The 19,047-nt window shown below is 40.8% G+C and overlaps 1 protein-coding gene across 15 annotated transcripts in view; it reads left to right on the top strand.

Moving 5' to 3' along the window:
* KAT6B (lysine acetyltransferase 6B) overlaps nucleotides 1–19,047 on the top strand; it is an 86,374-nt gene that overhangs the window by 39,480 nt on the left and 27,847 nt on the right. For 7 of the 15 annotated variants that reach the window (XM_083615445.1, XM_083615447.1, XM_083615446.1 and 4 more), the window contains 6 exons: nucleotides 1,915–2,846; nucleotides 3,789–3,910; nucleotides 4,354–4,469; nucleotides 9,530–9,671; nucleotides 10,998–11,159; nucleotides 12,778–12,871. In XM_083615445.1, coding sequence (XP_083471571.1) covers nucleotides 1,915–2,846; nucleotides 3,789–3,910; nucleotides 4,354–4,469; nucleotides 9,530–9,671; nucleotides 10,998–11,159; nucleotides 12,778–12,871 — 1,568 coding nt within the window. The remainder of the gene's footprint in view (nucleotides 1–1,914; nucleotides 2,847–3,788; nucleotides 3,911–4,353; nucleotides 4,470–9,529; nucleotides 9,672–10,997; nucleotides 11,160–12,777; nucleotides 12,872–19,047) is intronic. The other 8 variants (XM_083615440.1, XM_083615442.1, XM_083615441.1 and 5 more) reach the window with 2 other exon arrangements.

Raw genomic sequence — 19,047 nt, 5'->3', positions numbered from 1 at the left:
TCAAGTATCTTGAAGCTTTTGTAGCATAAGGCTTGGATCTCCTGGGATCATGTTATAGTTGTAACAGCCTTCAAAAGGCAGAAGCTTTACTGTTGTAATGCAGTGCAGCATATAGTCAAGGAGACCATTGAAATTAGTGAGGCTAAAGTCCATTAACTGTATATTGGGCCTAAGGCATGCATAGTCCCTTTCTGTAGCGATTTCTTTGACCAAAACCTGAAACACACTTTGACCCATTTAGACCCTGTCTTAACAGGACAGCTGCATTTTGGAAATGTTCTACTGCATAGTCATCTGTGCAGTGTCACATACTGGTTCTACAATCTGTGCAAAAATATTCAGGCATATTTAATCTAGGAACTCATGCACTTTGGCTCACAGAAGATTTTGGCTATCTGCAAATGCCTTGAAGGGAGGGATGAATAACCGAAACCAAATGCAGTATCCAGTGCTTTTTTCTGGGGGTACGCATACCCTTAAACATTTTATGAATTTAAGTTTGGCCTCACTGAGGGGCAGTATTTCAATATGAGTAGGAAAATGAGAGCACACATAAACATATTTTTTTTAAAGAAAAAAAGCACTGGCAGTATTTCAGGGAGCTTTCTCTCTCTGGAGTTTGTTTTCTGCAAGGTTTAGCCATTGCTGTTGTACCTCCCCGCTTTTCCTCTTTTACAGCTTTATGTGAATACTTTTGTAAAGGTCCCACTGTAGTTCACGTAGCTGACAATAAATAGCCACATCAACTGCAGCATGACAAGAGTATGGTGGGCAGGCAAGGAAGCAAGTGTTGCAAATGGTGAGCAGCCCAGGCAAGCTGCTGAGGAAGGAGTAACATTGAATGGGACGAGGGAGCCTCAGAGAGCGATTTGCCTAACTGTTCTCTGAAGCACTTCCCACCATCCTCCAGTGACTTTTAAAGAGGGTGGGGATGCTTCGGGGAGTCATTTGTATGAAACATCCCCATCCTCCATTAACTGATGGAGCCCAGGTGAGCTGCTGAAGGAGTGATATTTAAAGGAGGTGCTTCAGAGAGTAGTTTGGACCCTCCTCCATTAAACATTTAATAAGCTGTGAGACAAGAGCTGTTTGGATGAGCTCTGGGAGAAGGGGATGGGGTTTTGGGGTGAGCTTTGGGGCAAGCTGTGGGGGAGGTGTTTGGTCAGGTGGTTGATGAGTGGCAAAATGGTGGGTGGTTAGCGAATGGAGCAAGTAAAAGTTGTGGTGGCAGCTCCTAGTTGTTCCATATAAGATTAGTGGAGCAACACCAGTTTCCTTGGCTGGAGCTTTAGAATGTTTTCAGCAACTGAACTCATGTGAGAGAGGGCTCTGATGAGTGACTATAATAGTTTGCCTTTACAGTTGTTAATCCTAAGGCTGACCAGTCTCTTTAACTGTAGTTAAAGAAGGAGAGGAGATGCGGGGGAGATGTGTATTTCTGTTTGAGCACAGTTGTTGCAACTGCACTGGTTAATTGCACTTATTATAGTTCTTATTTAATAGACAGAGTGCTTTACAGCCTTTGTGCTTCTTGTCCTCAGAATAACTCTGTGGAGCTGCTGATTATATTTACTGTTTTATGGCAAATATTGAAAATGTGGCTTGCCCCAAAGCATCCAGTAAGTTGATGGCTTAGTTGGTTTGAATGCAAGCCTTAGTTAAAGCTTTTAACCCCCGGACCACTCTGACGACCATCATTTAGTCTTGCCACTATCATATAATTCTGATGGTTTTGAACTAATATGTATATCTATCTATATTTGATGAGGCTTCACCAGCAGTATTTAGCTGTTAGGATGTTGTTTAGATTTTAAGCAAAGTAGCACAAGTAATTCATATGCAGTGTTGCTATCGCTTATTTTTCTGGTTTGTTAATGCTGACTGCTTCTTAAAATTTTCCATATTTTTTGCTAGGTCTGTAACCAGCGATGAAGGATCCATGAATGCATTCACAGGAAGGGGGTCACCTGGTAGGGGTCAAAAGACTAAAGTCTGTACCACACCTTCATCTGGTCATGCTGCATCTGTGAAGGATTCAAGCAGCAGATTGGCTGTTACAGACCCCACCCGGCCTGGTGCCACCGCCACCAAAATCACCACCACCACCTCCACCTACATACCTGCCTCTACACTTAACGTTAACAAGAAAACCAAAGGGCTTATTGATGGCCTTACTAAGTTTTTTACACCGTCACCCGATGGTCGCAGATCACGAGGTGAAATAATAGACTTTTCAAAGCATTATCGTCCAAGGAAAATGGCCTCTCAGAAACAATCATGTACTTCTCATGTGTTGGCTACAGGTACCACACAAAAGCTAAAACCTTCTTCACTTCCACCCCCAACCCCCATCTCTGGTCAGAGCCCCAGTTCACAAAAATCCAGCACTTCCATCTCTTCTAACTCTCCCCAAAGCTCCTCCAGTCAGTCAAGCGCACCCTCCTTTAGCAGCCTTCCTAATAACAGTCAGCTAAAGGGACTCTTTGATGGACTTTCTCATATTTATTCCACTCAGGGACACTCTCGAAAAAAGGGGCACCCGAGTTATGCACCGCCCAAGCGTTTGCGTCGTAAAGCAGCATTTTCTTCCACATCCAAGTCTAAAACTGCTTTCTATGGAAAGAAAGAGATTAGAAGTAGGTTTATTTCTCATGCCTCCGCCTCTGGATGGGGTATGTCTAGAGGACGTGCTTTTAAAGCAATTGGTCACTTCAAGCAAACAACCTTCCTTAAAAAGCGCAGGATTCTAGGCAGATTAAAGTATAAAGTGACCCCTCAGATGGGGACCCCCTCACCAGGGAAGGGGAACTTGGCAGACGGAAGGATTAAACCTGATCAGGATGATGGTAAGCAACAGGTCAAAGCGCCAACCAAACCTGCGTCCCGTCCAAATCCAAATTCTTATTTTGTCACACAGGTCTCGGCTACTTCTCTTCTGACTTCACTCTCATACAAAAGCAATGAACTTTGACCTTGTAACTAATGCTGACTAAATCTCCAAATTGTTTTTCCAACTAATGCTGTACCGCCTTGTTTGTCAGTTTTTGCATATGTAGTGGCACTAGCACCCCCCCACCCCAATGTCTTCATAATGTTGCTTTTATGCCTTTTGTAGTAGCATATTGGTAGCCACTCCATGCTGTCCCTTGCCCTTTCTCTGGCCATAGTGCTGATGGCATTTATTAGGATGACCATTTCAACTCTTCATTTCCCTCTCCTCCATCGCTTTTCCATGACACATTCCATCTGCTACACAACACTGGATTTGTACTGCTGTGAAATTTACTCTTCCCAGTTTTTAAATAAATCTTTCCTTTTTTTCTTGAAGAAACAAAAGTCTGTATTCCTTGCCTTAGTTTCTTCTAATCTGTTTCAAATAGTTTTGCCTAAGATTGTTTTAGTGCTGAAAGCTTGTTTTCTTTTTCTTAGAGGTTCAGATATATGGTTAGGATATGTGAAATCTATGCTGCTGTCTCAGTTGTTTGATATAGTTTTGTATTCAAAATGTCTTTTTTAATTGGGTAGGAGTAGCGTGTAAATTCTTAAGTTAGGGCATGAGAGAAAATGCTGCTGTTTGTCCTGGCCGTGTTTATTTAAAATAAATCTGCAAATGTTTTAGTAGATACTATAATAATAAAGATTTGCTACGTCAACTGGAAAGATCAGTGGGAAGCAGGATTTTAAAGCATTAGTCACTCAGAAAATGGACTGGGAGCTACATTTTGATTGCAAAAGGTGTTTGTTGCATCATGGTGGTGAATAAACTCTCTGCTGGTTTTAAACAACAGGTACAGAAATCAAAATAAGCATCAAACAAGAAAACTCAGATCTGTTTCTGGTGGGAAGCAAGGATATTATTACAGAAGAAGATTTGGAAATGTTTAAGCAGGCCCAGGAACTTGCAATGGAGGTAAGGTTCACAGGTGCCAGCTATGTTAACAGTACTGATACGGTAATTTGTTGCTTGATATGAGGAGAAAAATGTGCTGACTGCTTAGTTCTGCTTAATGCCCCTTTTATTAAGGCTAGTTTGTATATAATGGTATACATCTAATCTGGAACCCAAATATCTCATTAGGGTAAAAGCAAACTTGAATGGGAAGTTCTCTATATAGCTTCAGGCATGGTGCAGAGTGAATAAGTCTCACAGCACTTTGGTGCCTTGATAGAAGTCCTTATTTTTAAGGATGTGGATAGTTTGTGCTACTTTTCATTCCTCTGTATAAACAGATGTCTCTCCACCTAACACCTAAAATAGTGTAACACCCCAAAAATAGCCTTACTAGTGAAATGTGATGGGGGGGGGATTCTATTGCGCTTTCAAAACTTTTGTTCTTTAATTGTGATTAATAGAAAATTGGTTGTAAAAATGGTGGAGAAACAAATGGACGCTACCCTTCAGTGATAGAATTTGGGAAATATGAGATCCAAACATGGTATTCCTCGCCTTACCCACAAGAATATGCAAGGTAAGGAGAACGAACCTATAAACTGTTTTATGACAAACACCATCTCATAGCTCCAAAAAAAGATTACTTTTACAACTTATTTGCAAAGCTTCTCAAATTCAGACAGGCAGTGAAACCGCAACTTTATAACTTCCCTTCTCTTTCTTTCCTAGCTCGCATATTATCATTGAACGTTGTTGTAAAATCAGCTTGGCACTGCCAAAAAATTAAAGATTAAAAATATATATTGGCTGCAGATAAGCCTGTTTAGCTGCAGAATGCCTCATACACACCCTTTTGTGGCTAAGGAAAAAAAGGCTAGCCCCCAAATTACTTCATGCATGTCCCTTCCTTTCTACATGGAGCTTGAGATAGTTCTCTTAAAACATATCAAAAATAATCATAAATAATTAAGAGTTCAGCAGTGTTCAAAGTGTCCGCAATTAGAAAATCCACATATTAGTAAAATGTAATTTGTTATTTTTCTTGGTGCCAAAATTTTAATCTTCATAGTTCAACATTTTGAGACTATTTTGCCATGGAAAGAATATGACAAGCCCTGCAAACAGCAATGTTGATAATAAATAGCTTCCTATTTCACAATACCGTGTCAAGGGATGGCTCAAGCACTTGCCATCAATGTGCTCAACATCATGTATGCTCTACTTTTGTCTGTAATTGGGCCCCAGTTCCTCCGTGTTCAAAGAATGGTCTATATTTTCATCCATTTTTGAAGGGGTCAAGAGAAAAAGTTAAAGAAAATTGGAGGGGTGGAGAGATTTACCTGAAAATCGGCAGACTTCTACCACCACCTCCTTTTCTTTTTAAAAAACCTTTCTCACCGTGGTGCTCTTACAGCCTAGCATTTTTTCTTGGACCTGTGCATTCCATTTTAACCTCCTATTTCCAAGTATCAGATATTCCGTTTCATCCAATAATTTAGGGAAGGCAGGAGAAACAAATGATGTCAGAGATAACTCAAGTGGAAAGTGGTCACTTTCAGCTCTGGGAATTATCCTAAAGGTGTCTCGGTTAATTGGCACATTATTGGATATTAGGATATAATCTATGGTGCTAGTAAATCCTCTGGGGGAGATAAAAGTAAAATAACCCTCTTGATCCCCTTGACTGTGCCCATTGCATAACAAAAGGTTATGCTTAATTATAAGTTCACAGAGATATTTCCCAGCGCGGTTAGAGGAGGTGTCCATTGCTGCCCTCTGACAGATTTCGGGTTCATCCTCCCAGTTTAGTCCAGATAATACTGTATTATCTGACCCAGGCATTGAAGTTGCCTCCCAAAACAAGCCGAGGGTTAGGAGACAGAGAGCCTATACTTTCGAGTAGTTGGTCAAGTTTTCCCCAATATGAGCTCAGTTCCCCACAAGTCTTTACTGGAGGTATGTACACGCAGATGCAGTAAGTATTTCTCCAGAGACTATCAGAAAGGGACAACACTAAAAAAATTAGGGGTGGTCAGCGAGGGACACGCTTGAATTGATACATTAAGAGATGTTGACACCAGCACTTCCAGCCCCCCTGCTAGGCCTTCCATACTTTACAGTTTTAAGAGCTGGTTGAGTGTAACTTGTAAAACCCTGTCATTCAACCATGGTGCCCTCCTTTGCCCAAGTTTCTTGAAGAAAGATGATATCATGTGTTTGTAGATAGGAACAGAAGTCACTGTCTTGGGTCTTGTTCGGCCACCCTGTTACATTCCATGAGAGAAGTTTAATTGTTTTACAGTGATTTACTCTTAGTCAATTGCTGGCCAATGTACACTCAGAGTTTACCAGTTTTTGAGGCAACATGGATGCTAGTGGAATGATCCAGATGTTTGATTATTTCAGTCATTATAAAGTGTTCACATTTCATAAAGTACTCACATTTGTGTTCACTGGGCCTTTTATTTGCAAATTTCTCACCAGCGGGGATTCCTTGACTCCTCTGCATCTAAGTATCTCATCTTTGTCCCGTACTCTGGTGGTTCTATAGTTATCGTTCTGTTGTGGCCATTGGGTCTATTGTCAGTCTCTACCTCCGTTCTTTAATCTCTTTCAATGTCTGGTTCATAAGATCAAGCCTCTTGATGACTGTTTGTTGCTCTTCCTGAAGGAGGTTCCTATATGAGCTGAGAAAATCCTCTTCCAAAGGATTTACAGAGTGCTCAGATTCCTGAAGATGATTGTCTAGGGGAATTGGCTGTTCCTTTTGGCTCACCTGGTTATTTTGATGTTGGGCATGATTCTGCGAATTCAACTTGGGCATGTCTGTTTCCTCCCCTCCTGTCGAGTTTTTTTTGCGATGTCATTACTTCCATTGGGGATCCAGGCCTTGGTTTGTGGGCCCCTCTGTAGCACCAGTCTTCATCTTACATAAGGGTGCAACAATAGAATTGTGAAATACCCAGGTTGGAAAAACTCCTCTGCTTCACAATTTCAGCTTGTGAATCAGTGAGGGCAGTCTAGTAGAGGGAAAAGTTAACATAATTTTTGGATTTGATTTTTGGTATTCAAGGGTTCAGTCCCAACTAAGTCAATCTCTGTAAGTCCAGTAACAAGTAAGTCTGATCAATGTTATTTGGAAGGCTGGACACCTTTCCACTTAGGAGTTTGATCTGGTCTTCCACAAATTGTCATGCAGATCTTTTTTGGTTGGAAGACTCTTAAATAAGAAGAGTTTGTTTTAAGAGCCTCTGTGCGTTCTCTGTCAAGCTTAGGGGTCTGCTCTTGTTGTCGCCATTTCACTTTGGTGCTTTGGTGTTCTGTTAGTGCCTGCTTGCTATTAACTGATAAACTGTGGACCTCTTTGGGTAACTGGGTTATTTGAGAGGCAATACCTCTGATTTGTTGGAAGATATGCTCAACCGTTCTTGCAATTAGAGTTAGTTGGGTGCTCTCCCTACTTGTTATTCCTTCCTCTCTTAGAGGCTCAGGGTCAACTTGCCCCAATGTTGGATCCAGTTCTGCACTCTCACCTTGAGTATCCTCCTCATTTTCACAGTCATCTTTAAGGGGAGAAAACTGGTTTTTTGTTGCAACTGTTAAAGCAGATTTGTTTTTAAAAGTCCTGCATTTTAGATAGCTTGGGAGCCGGTGAGAGAACTGCCTCCTCTGGGTCCCTGTTGCATTTACTAGCAGGCATAGTATTGCAGTAGGAGAGATTTCCTTAACCAAAGAAAAGAGAAAAAATAGAAAGTGCTCAGTTTGTTCAATTTAAGAGTTTCTCTGTGTGGTGACTGCCAGGAGTTCCAGGATCAAAGTATAAAAGGGAGCTGGTGGTTAATAGCTAGCAGCTGGCGGCCTGCCCAGGATACTTCACAGAACTTGCCCAAGGTGTTTCTCATAACATAGATAAGAAGATGCTGATAGAATCTCAGTAGGTTGGTAAGTTTAAAAGTAGAAAATTAAAAAAGAGGAAAATTTACTTCCCTGGGTAGCAATTGACACTAATTACATTCCTGTTATCTGCGAAGCTCTGAAGCCAGCTTGCTAAGCCGTCGTCATCTTGGAACCGCCACCAACCAGTGACTGTTGGTATTGTTCAGTAGTTGATGGTTGAACAATTAAGAATGATCAGATGAATGTTGAAGAGCAAGAAAGTAAGTCAGACAATAATGGAATAAGTGAGCCAGAGGAATATAAGGTAGGGGAATATGCAGAGGCTCCAGATCAAACTGATGAAAAGTTGGCAGGACTGGATCAAGAAATCATGCTGAAGGAATCATCATCGTATGAAAATGGAAATGACCTCCATAAAAGAATTTGGAGAAGTAAAAGATAAGATTACAAATGGTGATTTAGAGAAATATGTGGACATAGTGTTGATGGATCTGAGAGGCAAAAAAAGCTTTGGGATTTCACTCCTGGTCTTTCTTTAGTTTTAGCAGATTTGGAGTGAATTCAAAGAATGGTGGTATTAAAATTATGGTATTGCCTCTGGAAAAAGACTGGAAAAAACAAAAATGGAAGGTCCTAGAGAAGATCGGAATACCATTGTAAACACAACAGGAAATAGAATACAGTAGGAAATGGAACTGAATACACGGAACTGGACACAAACTAGCACATATATAATGAGAAACAAAAATGGAATAAAACAACAGGAAATGGACTATAACAAGAAAGGGAACTGAGCATATGGAATTGGACATGATCAAGTGGATATACAACAATAAAAAAAGGAATATCAGCTCAATGTGTGAGCACAATGGAGAAACTTTAATATGGACATGGACAGGAAAAATTATATTATTTAGTATGGAGTAATGGTGGTGAGAATTAATAGAAGTTAAACTAAAGGATAAAATATGGTTAACATTTATTAAGAATGACAAGTAGTCTTGGACTTTCTGTGAGAAAAGGAAATAAATGATTCTGAGACACCTTAACTGGTAGGAAATATTGTTTAACAGAAAGTGGTAGATGTTCGCATTGACCATAGTTTTTAAATAATCATATTGGCAGATGGGAAATCAGAGTATTTCTTTTCTGTTGCCTTGTTTATTTTATTTCTCTCTTTTTCTGTCTTCTCTTTATCTCAGTTGTCCCCTTTTTATCTTATCTTATCTTTTATCTTTTAATCTTTTTTGGTATCTTTTGTAAATGCAACTGTATTATGGAAAATTTTAATAAAAAGTCATTTAAAAAGTTGGAATGTGGGGGGTTTTAATTGCAGGTTTTATTTTTTTAATCAATTCAGGTGTTCATTAATTTAGATAAAGGCTGAATTATGAATACTGTAGATAATTTCACTCAGAACACATTGATGTGTTTACACAATGCATATAACAATGTTCCAATATTATTATGGGATTTGACTTCACAGCTGGTTGTTGTTGTTGTTGTTAAATTTGCTCCCAAGTCCAGCTAGAATTTATGGGCACTTGGAAATACCTCAGCAGAATTGTTATGACTCCAGCCTCTTAATAAACAGCTTGTTATGAAGTATGATATGCTTTAAGCTTGTTTGTTTTTTTATTTGCTTGTTTAATACACATAGTGCCCTGGTTGACTAAGAATGTTGGCATTTTAAAATAAAAAGAATTGTATACTAACTGCTCTGATTTTTAAACTTAACAGACTATCAAAGCTTTTCCTGTGTGAATTCTGTCTTAAATATATGAAAAGTAAAAATATTTTGCTAAGGCACGCAAAGAAGTGTGGCTGGTTTCATCCTCCAGCCAATGAAATCTACAGGAGGAAGGACCTTTCAGTGTTTGAGGTAGGAAGCATTTTATTTGCGTTAGTAGTACTGCAGGCTAGTTGAAGAGTAAGAATGTAGTAAATGTATTAATCTCCCCACCCACAGCTATCTGTAATGTGGGTGCTCCTGATCGCCCCCCCACAGTGTGCTTGGCCCCAGAAGATGCCCATTTCCCATGAGTTACCGTATTTTTCGCTCTATAAGATGCACCAGACCACAAGATGCACCTAGTTTTTGGAGGAAAACAAGAAAAATATATTCTGAATCTCAGAAGCCAGAACAGCAAGAGGGATCGCTGTGCAGCAAAAGCAGCCATCCCTCTTGCTGTTCTGGCTTCTGGGATAGCTGCGCAGCCTGCATTCGCTCCCTAAGACGCACACACATTTCCCCTTACTTTTTAGGAGGGAAAAAGTGAGTCTTATAGAGCAAAAAATACGGTATTTGTTGCTCAAGGAGGTACACTTTTGATTTTAGTGTGATTTTCCATCTTCTCCTGAAAGATTCCTGTTTTCCCAAGTAAACCTGTCCCACTATTTTAGAACACTGGAAGACCACTGATACTGGAAATCTGTTTTCATCCCCAACAGAAATGCTATAGTTTAGAAGAATTGTGGTAGGAACTTCAGACCAGTAGTCTGTGTAAAAAGAAATTCTGTATTGTGTAATCTATTGCTGTACGGATCAGACTATATGGTAAGATACAAAGTAAATGATGGAAAGCAAGTAAGAGAAATTGAGGAAGAAGGATACTTGTTGAATGTTTATGAAAGAATGCTTATGAAAGAACACAAGGAAGTTTCGACCTTCCCGCTACAAAGTAAAGAGCAGCAGCTATTTTACATCCTTTGAACTTTCTGTCCATGTATTTAGGATCAAAGAAATGTAATTTGTGAAGAATAAATCTGAAAGTGACACTATTTTCAACTGATCTTGGAAACATTTTTTTCATTGAAAATAGTATTTGCTTTTGTATCTAACAACTTCTGTGTGTATATAATGCCAAAGTAACTTCCCCTTTGCAGACTTAACACTTCAGAAACTTAGAATAATGTTACTTGCTTTATCCTCCATCTGGTACAACGCCTTCAAAAACCAGCAGCTTAGCATATCTTTAATGATATGTTCACAAATTTGTATCTTTAATTAGAGGGAAATAAACTTTTGAAATGCCATGAATCAAAATTATATTTTACAAGTTTTACAAGTTACTTGTAAAAAAATGTATTGATGGCCTAATATTTAATATGATTCTGAGAAAAATCTGGTTTTGTTCACTTTAAATATTATGTGCAGTGATCCACTTCCATACTTAAATATTAATATGGGAAATTTTCTCCTCCATAGGTTGATGGGAATGTGAGCAAAATTTATTGCCAAAATCTTTGCTTGTTAGCAAAGCTCTTTCTGGACCACAAAACCTTATATTATGATGTTGAGCCGTTCCTTTTCTATGTTCTCACAAAGAATGATGAAAAAGGATGCCACTTAGTTGGGTACTTCTCCAAGGTAAAAGTTTGATCTTAACATCATGAGAATATCTTGCTTTTGTGCCAAAGCAGTAACACTGCTGATTTGGAATGCATAATATCAACCGAAAGCAAACACTGTTTTCTGATTACAAACAAATACAATGCCAGTATCATTTTAAGATCTCAAGTATTCTGTCTTGGGCTTTATTTATCATTCTACTATATTTTTTCACTTTAGAATGTTTCCATCAGGTGTGACAAATCTCCTGTTTCGTTTGGCAGTTCCAGTTTTGTTGTAGTTATTACTTATTTTGTTACTCAGGTAGTATAGCATCTCATCATGCCTTTTATGACAATTTTCTTTTATTGTTTAGTGAAAATTTAAGGTCTTTAGTCTGAAGATTTTCTCTTGAGATTCCACCCCCTGTATACTCGGTGTCTACATTGTCATGTATATATAATTTGCTCTATGTTCATCTTTTAATAATAGTTTGTAGTTTTGTCAGCAAGTGCTCTCCCCACGCCAAGTTTTAATTCCAGTCTGTCTTGTATCTGGTTGTTTATTCTAAATGTTTCTCAAACTGTAGAATGGGACCTGTCACTGAGCCTTGGGCCAGTTTCAAGTGGTCCCAGTGCCACAGCCCTGCCTAGTGTAGGAATGGCAAAGGAGGAGACAAGATAGAAGGTGCATATAAAGACAGCTTGGATAAGTGAGACAGTCTAGGAGGTTTAGTTAAGTTGCACTGGAGTTTATTTTGAGGATTTCCCTGTAAAGAAGCAGCCGTCTTGGCTTGTAGCAGCTGTTGATGCATGGTGGTTAGTGGCGCAGAGGCACTGAGATTTTGAGTTATCCCTGTTAGTCTCCCCATACACGTGGTCTGGATTTCAAGGAGAGTTCTGGGGTGTCTTTGCCAGCGTGACTCCTGCTTCTTACGTTCCTGCACCCTGCCAGGCACCCTGCCTGATAGACGTAACTGCCCTGAAGATCCCACTACAATAGCATCTTACTGGGTTTGCCTTTGTTTTCAGCAGCCGGTTTAATTTTTCCTCCTGCTGTTTTTGTAGACATCAATTTATATTTCTTTCTGGTCTGTGCCATATTCTGATGGAAATTTACTTGGTATTCAAAGGTGGATGCACCTGACTGTATGAAAGCTGCATGTGCTTCAAATATTACTTTAGATAAACAGTTCTGTCAGTTAGAAGTATTTGCTGAGAGACAGATGAAATGCTGGCGAAAAGCAGTAAGTTATTTTAATGTGGCCATTACTTATGATCCAAACTGCTGTCTTCAGCAAACGTGTAGGTATCATCTCCCTTTTGTACATTCCTGACACAAAAGTCAGGGCTGCATGAGAAAAAATGCCTTCTTTCCACTCCCTGGATTTGAAATTCACTCATGCAGTTCCTTTTGGATTTTTCTGTTGTTAATTTCTGAGGTGCCATCTCGTAAAATAAATCTTTTTTTGGAAGATACATTTGATTTGCTGTTCTACTTCACCAGTGACATTACTTTCTAGGGGCTTACTCTATTTTCGTATTGACCTGCTGCCTGTTTACCTTACTGGGCTATTTTACAAAGGCAGAGGCAGGTGCATGGAATTGCCCACTTCAGCAGTGTTTTGACATACTTGATCTGTTTCTCCTTCCCCCAGGAAAAGCTCTGCCAGCAGAAGTACAATGTCTCCTGCATAATGATCATGCCCCAGTACCAAAGGCAAGGATTTGGAAGATTTCTCATTGATTTCAGTAAGTGAGCGGCTTTGTTTACAGTCATAACCCTGAGAGCTGATGGTGGTTATGAGGATACAGCTACATAAAAACTTTATTTAACCTGTTTTGTTGTTCGTTTTTTTATCACTAGATAATGGGCTTTCTATTTCTATTTGCGTAGTGGCAGAAAAGCTCCCTCAAGTGAAAAATCCAGTGCCTCTTGTTGTACTGCAGGAAATTGAGAATGTGTCTCTCTGCAGTAATATTAACTCTCAGAGCTATTACGCTGAATGAATTGTCTAAATTGCATTCATTTTGTGCTGCTCATTAGTACAAAGAGAAGCAATTATTTGTGATTAAAGCAAAGGAAGGTGTTAGTCCAAGGCATTCTCTAGTTTCCCAGTCTATTAACATGGAGTACATTTTAGCTGAACAATGCTTATGATGAGAGAGCGTAATGTTTCAATTTATTATTCCTTTTTTTAAAGAATGTCATTAACTCACTTCTGAAGTAAAAGCTACTATTTGCTGCACAATGTATAAATTGGTATTCAGGGTTTATATCTTGTATTCTTCATCATGCAGTTGCCCATCTGACATAATTTTAAAAATGTTGGAGCTATTCATAATATTTCAGTATCAGTAAAAAACAATTTGATAAAACAAATAGTAAAATTCAATAGGCAAGCGCCACAGCTCAATGATTTCATTGACTTTTTGAACTGAACTTTCAATTATAGTTTGGAGAAAGGCTATGAAAGCCAGGTTTTCGAAGCCATGTGTTAGTGTACCCAATTATTTTTAAAGCTTCACAGTAAACATATAGCACTGTATGTGGTTGGCTTTCTTCGGTGGAGGAACATACAAGGTGATTAAGATGCAGATCAAATATAAATCTTAAGAAGGGAGGTAGCAGCCAACAGGGTTTCTTACTTGGCAGTTGCCCATCATGAATTATTGCTGGTGATGCTTCATACTTAATGTGTTATGCTTCTTTCTTGTGATAGAAGCAGGTTGTCCCATCCCTTCAAGCACTCTGCATCTTCTGCCACAGCAAGCATTGGCAGATTGTTGTCACAGCAGGCACACATTCTCAGGGAGATGTGTGTCCTCAGCAAACTCACCCACTGCTCCCCCATTTAAGGGACACGGAAGGACAAGCTTCTCCAAGGCTTTTCTGGTTCCTGAAATTTGCATCTTTCTCGCTTCACTTGACTGGGAGGACAAGGTGTCTGCATCTATTTAAATCTAGATGTCCAGTGAATTCTTCACTCAGAATGTGAAGGATTCCAATAGAGAAGAGTGTTACCTTCCTAGAACTCCCTGGGGTTGTTTTCAGCCATATGGGTATAAAGACTTCAGCATTTCCCCCCCTCTTCTCTCTCACAAGGGATATTCACAGAGATCTGAACAACTACATATTTTCCCCAGCGTGCTTTGGTGCAGCCCAAGGCACAAGCTACGTTTGGGAAGGGAAGAAGGTTCCAGACTCACTAGGACCTACTATATATTGCAGGCAGGGTTACCAACCTTTTACCAACAACATAATTTTCCTTTCTCTCCTCCCACTTCTTCTTTTACATCCAACCTGAGAGAGAGTTCTGCGAAACTCGAAAGGTAGCTCAGCATTTTGTGATTTTCAGCTGGGTTTTTTTTTTGTTTTTGTTTTTTTAAATGAAGCTGAAGGAGGCTTGGGGTTAAAAGGCCACAGTTATATTAATATGGGGTGCAGGTGAATTTAAATGCATTGTATCATACTTGTTTCAAATACGAAACAGCAAAGGGTTTCCCAAACTTCTCCCAAAGAGCTTTGCTAAGACATTGGCTCCCTGCTGTGCAGCATTGCATTCCTGTGACAGAACACAATGGGGACAATGCATTATGACAAAATGTTGTTCATAGTGACATCCTTGTGGTGGGATGATGGTTGCTCTCTCTCCCCCCCCCCCGTTGGTTTCAACCATTGAATTGTGGTAGGGGGGGATAAGGCCAGAAAGATAAAAGAAGAAAAGCAGTAATCTGCATCATATTGAAAAGGCTTAGATGAAATTTGTTTACATTTACTTGCTCCACCTGAAAAATTACTTTAAAATTTCTATTGTGAAGAATGAATTGAGAATGTAATTGAGGTAGGGGGATATTTAAGCACATCTTGAGTTCTAATCAAAGTTTTATGCTGTTTTTTAATTTGCCCCACCCTTTTTCAGCAGGGGGGGCGGTCCACTGTCCCTCAGACCTTGTGGGGGGCCAGACTATATTGGGGGGGGGATGAACGAATTCCTATGCCCCACAAATAACCCAGAGATGCATTTGAAATAAAAGCACAAATTGTACTCATGTAAAAACACCAAGTAGGCCCCACAAATAACCCAAAGATGCATTTTAAATAAAAGGACACATTCTACTCATGTAAAAGCACGCTGATTCCCGGCCCGTCCGTGGACCAGATTTAGAAGGCGATTGGGCCGGATCCAGCCCCTGGGCCTTAGTTTGCCTACCCATGCTTTAGTGGAACAACATGACTTTTTGCATATTTTGGGGGGGGCGGGGGAGGGTTCCAAATCTATCGGTATAAGCTATGGTGGGCTTTGTTCTTCATGAGCAGAGGCTTCTAATGTGTTGAGGGGCGGCATCAGTAAAATCATCAAAATTGTAATGTAGTGGAGGCTTCTCTGGGTTCTGCTGCACGGCTTTAATAGTGGGCATCTATGTTGCACTTTTTAGGCTTTGCAGAATATCCATGGAGGCCTCTGGTGTGCTGTGTGACAATACTGACTGATTTCATCAAATTGTAGTACAAGGGAAGTAAGGAGCAGGAGCAGCCCCTGGACTTGAAGATCCGCTTGTGGATTTATTTATTTAGCCAGTTGTCATATACCTAGAGTCCCCTGGGTGATCAACAATTAAAATACACTAAAATCCAATAGCAGCAAAAAATAATAATCCATAAAACAAAACAGTTGCATCAGAACAGAAATTCAGGAGGGTGGATTAGATGGGTTTGACTAGATCACAGTTTTCCAAACTTGGGTCTCTAGATGTTTTGGGACTATAATTCCCATTATTCATGACCACTGGTCCTGCTAGCTAGGGATAATGGGAGTTGTAATCCAAAAACAGCTGGAGATCTGAGTTTGGGAAACTCTGGACTAGGAGATCTCTGCTCTGCTCACAGAGTTGCCACCATCTGTAGCCATTCCACCTGGCTGAATCAAAGAGAAAAGTCTCACATCAGCTCTACCTCTCCCAGAACATTCCTGTGGTGATCACTTTACCTGGGCATTCTGAAATGTTTTTTGTTCATTAGTTCATTTACTTTACTTTCCCCTCGCTTACCCGCTGCATTCTGTTTGCAGATACTTGCATTACAGTGGTACCTCGGGTTACATACGCTTCAGGTTACATACGCTTCAGGTTACAGACTCCACTAACCCAGAAATATTACCTCAGGTTAAGAACTTTGCTTCAGGATGAGAATAGAAATCGTGCTCCGGCGGCGCAGCAGCAGCGGGAGGCCCCGTTAAAGTGGTGCTTCAGGTTAAGAACTGTAAACTTCCTGGATGGTCCTGGCAGAAATGCAGAATATAGATACAGTAAATGGTTAATAAAAAAGTTTGGCTACTGTAGCACTTCACTATGTTTCTTTGGCTTAGGTAATGCAGTGCTGTGTGGGTAGACATTCTGGTTGGTGTGTTAATGCTTATAGTCCTTCAGTCTCTTTAGATACAGGAATTAACAATATTCTGATGACATGTGCAGCAATCTTTTTAAATAACAGAAAATTGTGTTCATAAGTGCAAGGGTTGTGTGAATTATTTCATACTGTAGGCAGTTCAGATGATCCTTTGGCCCTGAAGATGAGATTGGCCACATACACCAGGCTTACAGATATCCCTGTTGCTCTAGCAGTTGTTTCAGGGTTAGGGAGATACATATGAGATCTTCCACTCTTAACCAATGCGGATTGGAGCAGGAATCAAACCTGAGAACCTGACGCACCCACTGTTCATGTTGCCACAGCCAGAATTTGGGTGGCCAAATAATGTAACAACAGCCATTTTCATAAGTCAGTAATCATTTTCAGTAATCGGTTTTATTTTCCCTTGATTTTGATTCATTTCCCCTCACAATTATCCTGCCTGCTTGTGTTTTCTAATGGCTGTTCTTGCTACACATCTCAGAAACACGAGACTGCAGCTTCCACTTTCCATTTTGTGGACTTTCAACTTTAGTGGCACACAGACTGAACGCTGTAGGACATCAATGCATGTCATTAGGCTGTATAATGAAGCGAAGAAAACCAGCATGGCAGTCCTCATCGTGGTTTGCATATGTTGCACTAATAGCTCAATTTCTAACTATGCTCATTAATTGACTACCAAATTGAGCTCCATATGTTACTCTTCACAGTCCTGGACATGTGATCAGCTGGAATGAAATTCTGCCTAATCAAGGTATGCAAACAGCTTTCAGTATGTATGGACAATTGAGAAAAGTCCTGGGTCTAGAACGGTGGCCATTGACTGATACGTTAGAGGAAGACAAATAAGTAAATGATGAATGCACCTTAAAATACTGTTGTAAGTTGGGAATACCCAAAGGCAACTATTTTTAAAAAGTCACTTGCAAGCTAGCAAGAACAGCATGTTAAACTTCATTTTTTAATAAAAAAAATAAAAAAATTAAACTCAACTGTAATGGCTTTAGGGGTTGCTTGTGCGTAAATAGCCGCCACTCTGGGCTAGGTTGGCTGGTTAAACCATTTCTCGCTGGACAGCCATCCACTCCGTGGCTGTTCAGTCGCTGGCAGAATCCGTCAGTGGGCGTTTCTTAAACCTTTTCCAACATAAAAGTTGTTTGACGCCCAGTCTCCTCCTACTCTCCCTGCACGGAAGTCTTCTGCGCAGGGAGGGCGTGGGTAGCGGAGGACCTGTGCTCTCCCCGCTGGTGTCCAGTGAAGAGTCCCGGAGCCTGCTCTCTGCTTCCCCCATTGGCCCCCCTCTATCCCTGGTGTAGCGCTGATTTTCTTCCCCAACAGGAGACTTGCCTCTCTCCCTGCTTGGCCCCTCTCCAGCATCGTTGTGGGGCCTCGCCTCCTCCTCTAGTTCCGATGGCAGTTCCCTGACATCAACAATTTAGCTTTCCTGTGCTGATTTAAATATATTATCCGAGTAAATGAAGGAGTATCTCCACCCCCATCATTCAGCCCAGACACTGAGGTCCAGCTCTGAGGGCCTTTTGGCAGTTCCCTCCCTGTGAGAAGTGAGGTTACAGAGAACCAGGCAGGGAGCCTTCTCAGTAGTGGTGCCTGCCCTGTGGAACGCCCTCCCATCATATGTTAAGGAAATAAACAACTAATCTGACTTTTAGAAGACATCTGAAGGCAACCCTGTTTAGGGAAGTTTTTAATGTCTGATGTTTTATTGTATTTTTAATTTGCTGGAAGCCACCCAGAGTGGCTGGGGAAACCCAGCCAGGTGGGCGGGGTATAAATAGTAAATTGTTGTTGTTGTCATTTCCTGAAAAGTCTACAGCCTATCCTGAAATTGTGGTTTAATGAGCATCTGGTAAAGATTTGGTTGTGTTCCACGATCAAGTTCTGGCTTAAATAGGGAACTACAGGGACGCGGGTGGCGCTGTGGGATAACCCACAGAGCCTAGGGCTTGCTGATCAGAAGGTTGGCGGTTGGAATCCCTGCGATGGGGTGAGCTCCTGTTGTTCGGTCCCAGCTCCTGCCCACCTTGCAGTTCGAAAGCACGTCAAAGTGCAAGTAGATAAATAGGTACTGCTCCGGTGGGAAGGTAAACAGTGTTTCCGTGCGCTGCTCTGGTTCACCAGAAGCTGGCCACGTGACCTGGAAGCTGTACGCCGCCTCCCTCGGCCAGTAAAGAGAGATGAGCGTCACAACCCCAGAGTCATCCGGGACTGGACCTAATGGTCAGGGGTACCTTTACCTTTACAGGATAATAAGCCATGCCAGCTAAGAGCCACTTCAACTGCAGTAGGCAATCCCTGTGACCATCCCTGACCCCGTTGGAGCTTCCAGGAGCTTCCAGGACAGACTAGTTTTCTGGTCTGAGCAGCGAAGCGATCCTTTTCTTAATGTCCCATGTTCCTGCTTTGCTCCATATCTTTCTGTAGGGGCAGGAAATGGATCCGACTTCATTTATTTATTAGTTTTGGGGTAAGGTTTTATGCACTGCAGTCAAGC

The sequence above is a fragment of the Podarcis filfolensis genome, assembly GCF_964270895.1.
Source record: "Podarcis filfolensis genome assembly, chromosome: 5".
Classification (NCBI taxonomy): Eukaryota; Metazoa; Chordata; class Lepidosauria; order Squamata; family Lacertidae; genus Podarcis; species Podarcis filfolensis.
Note: the sequence above shows the minus strand (reverse complement) of the source record. Positions and strands in the feature narration are given on the sequence as shown.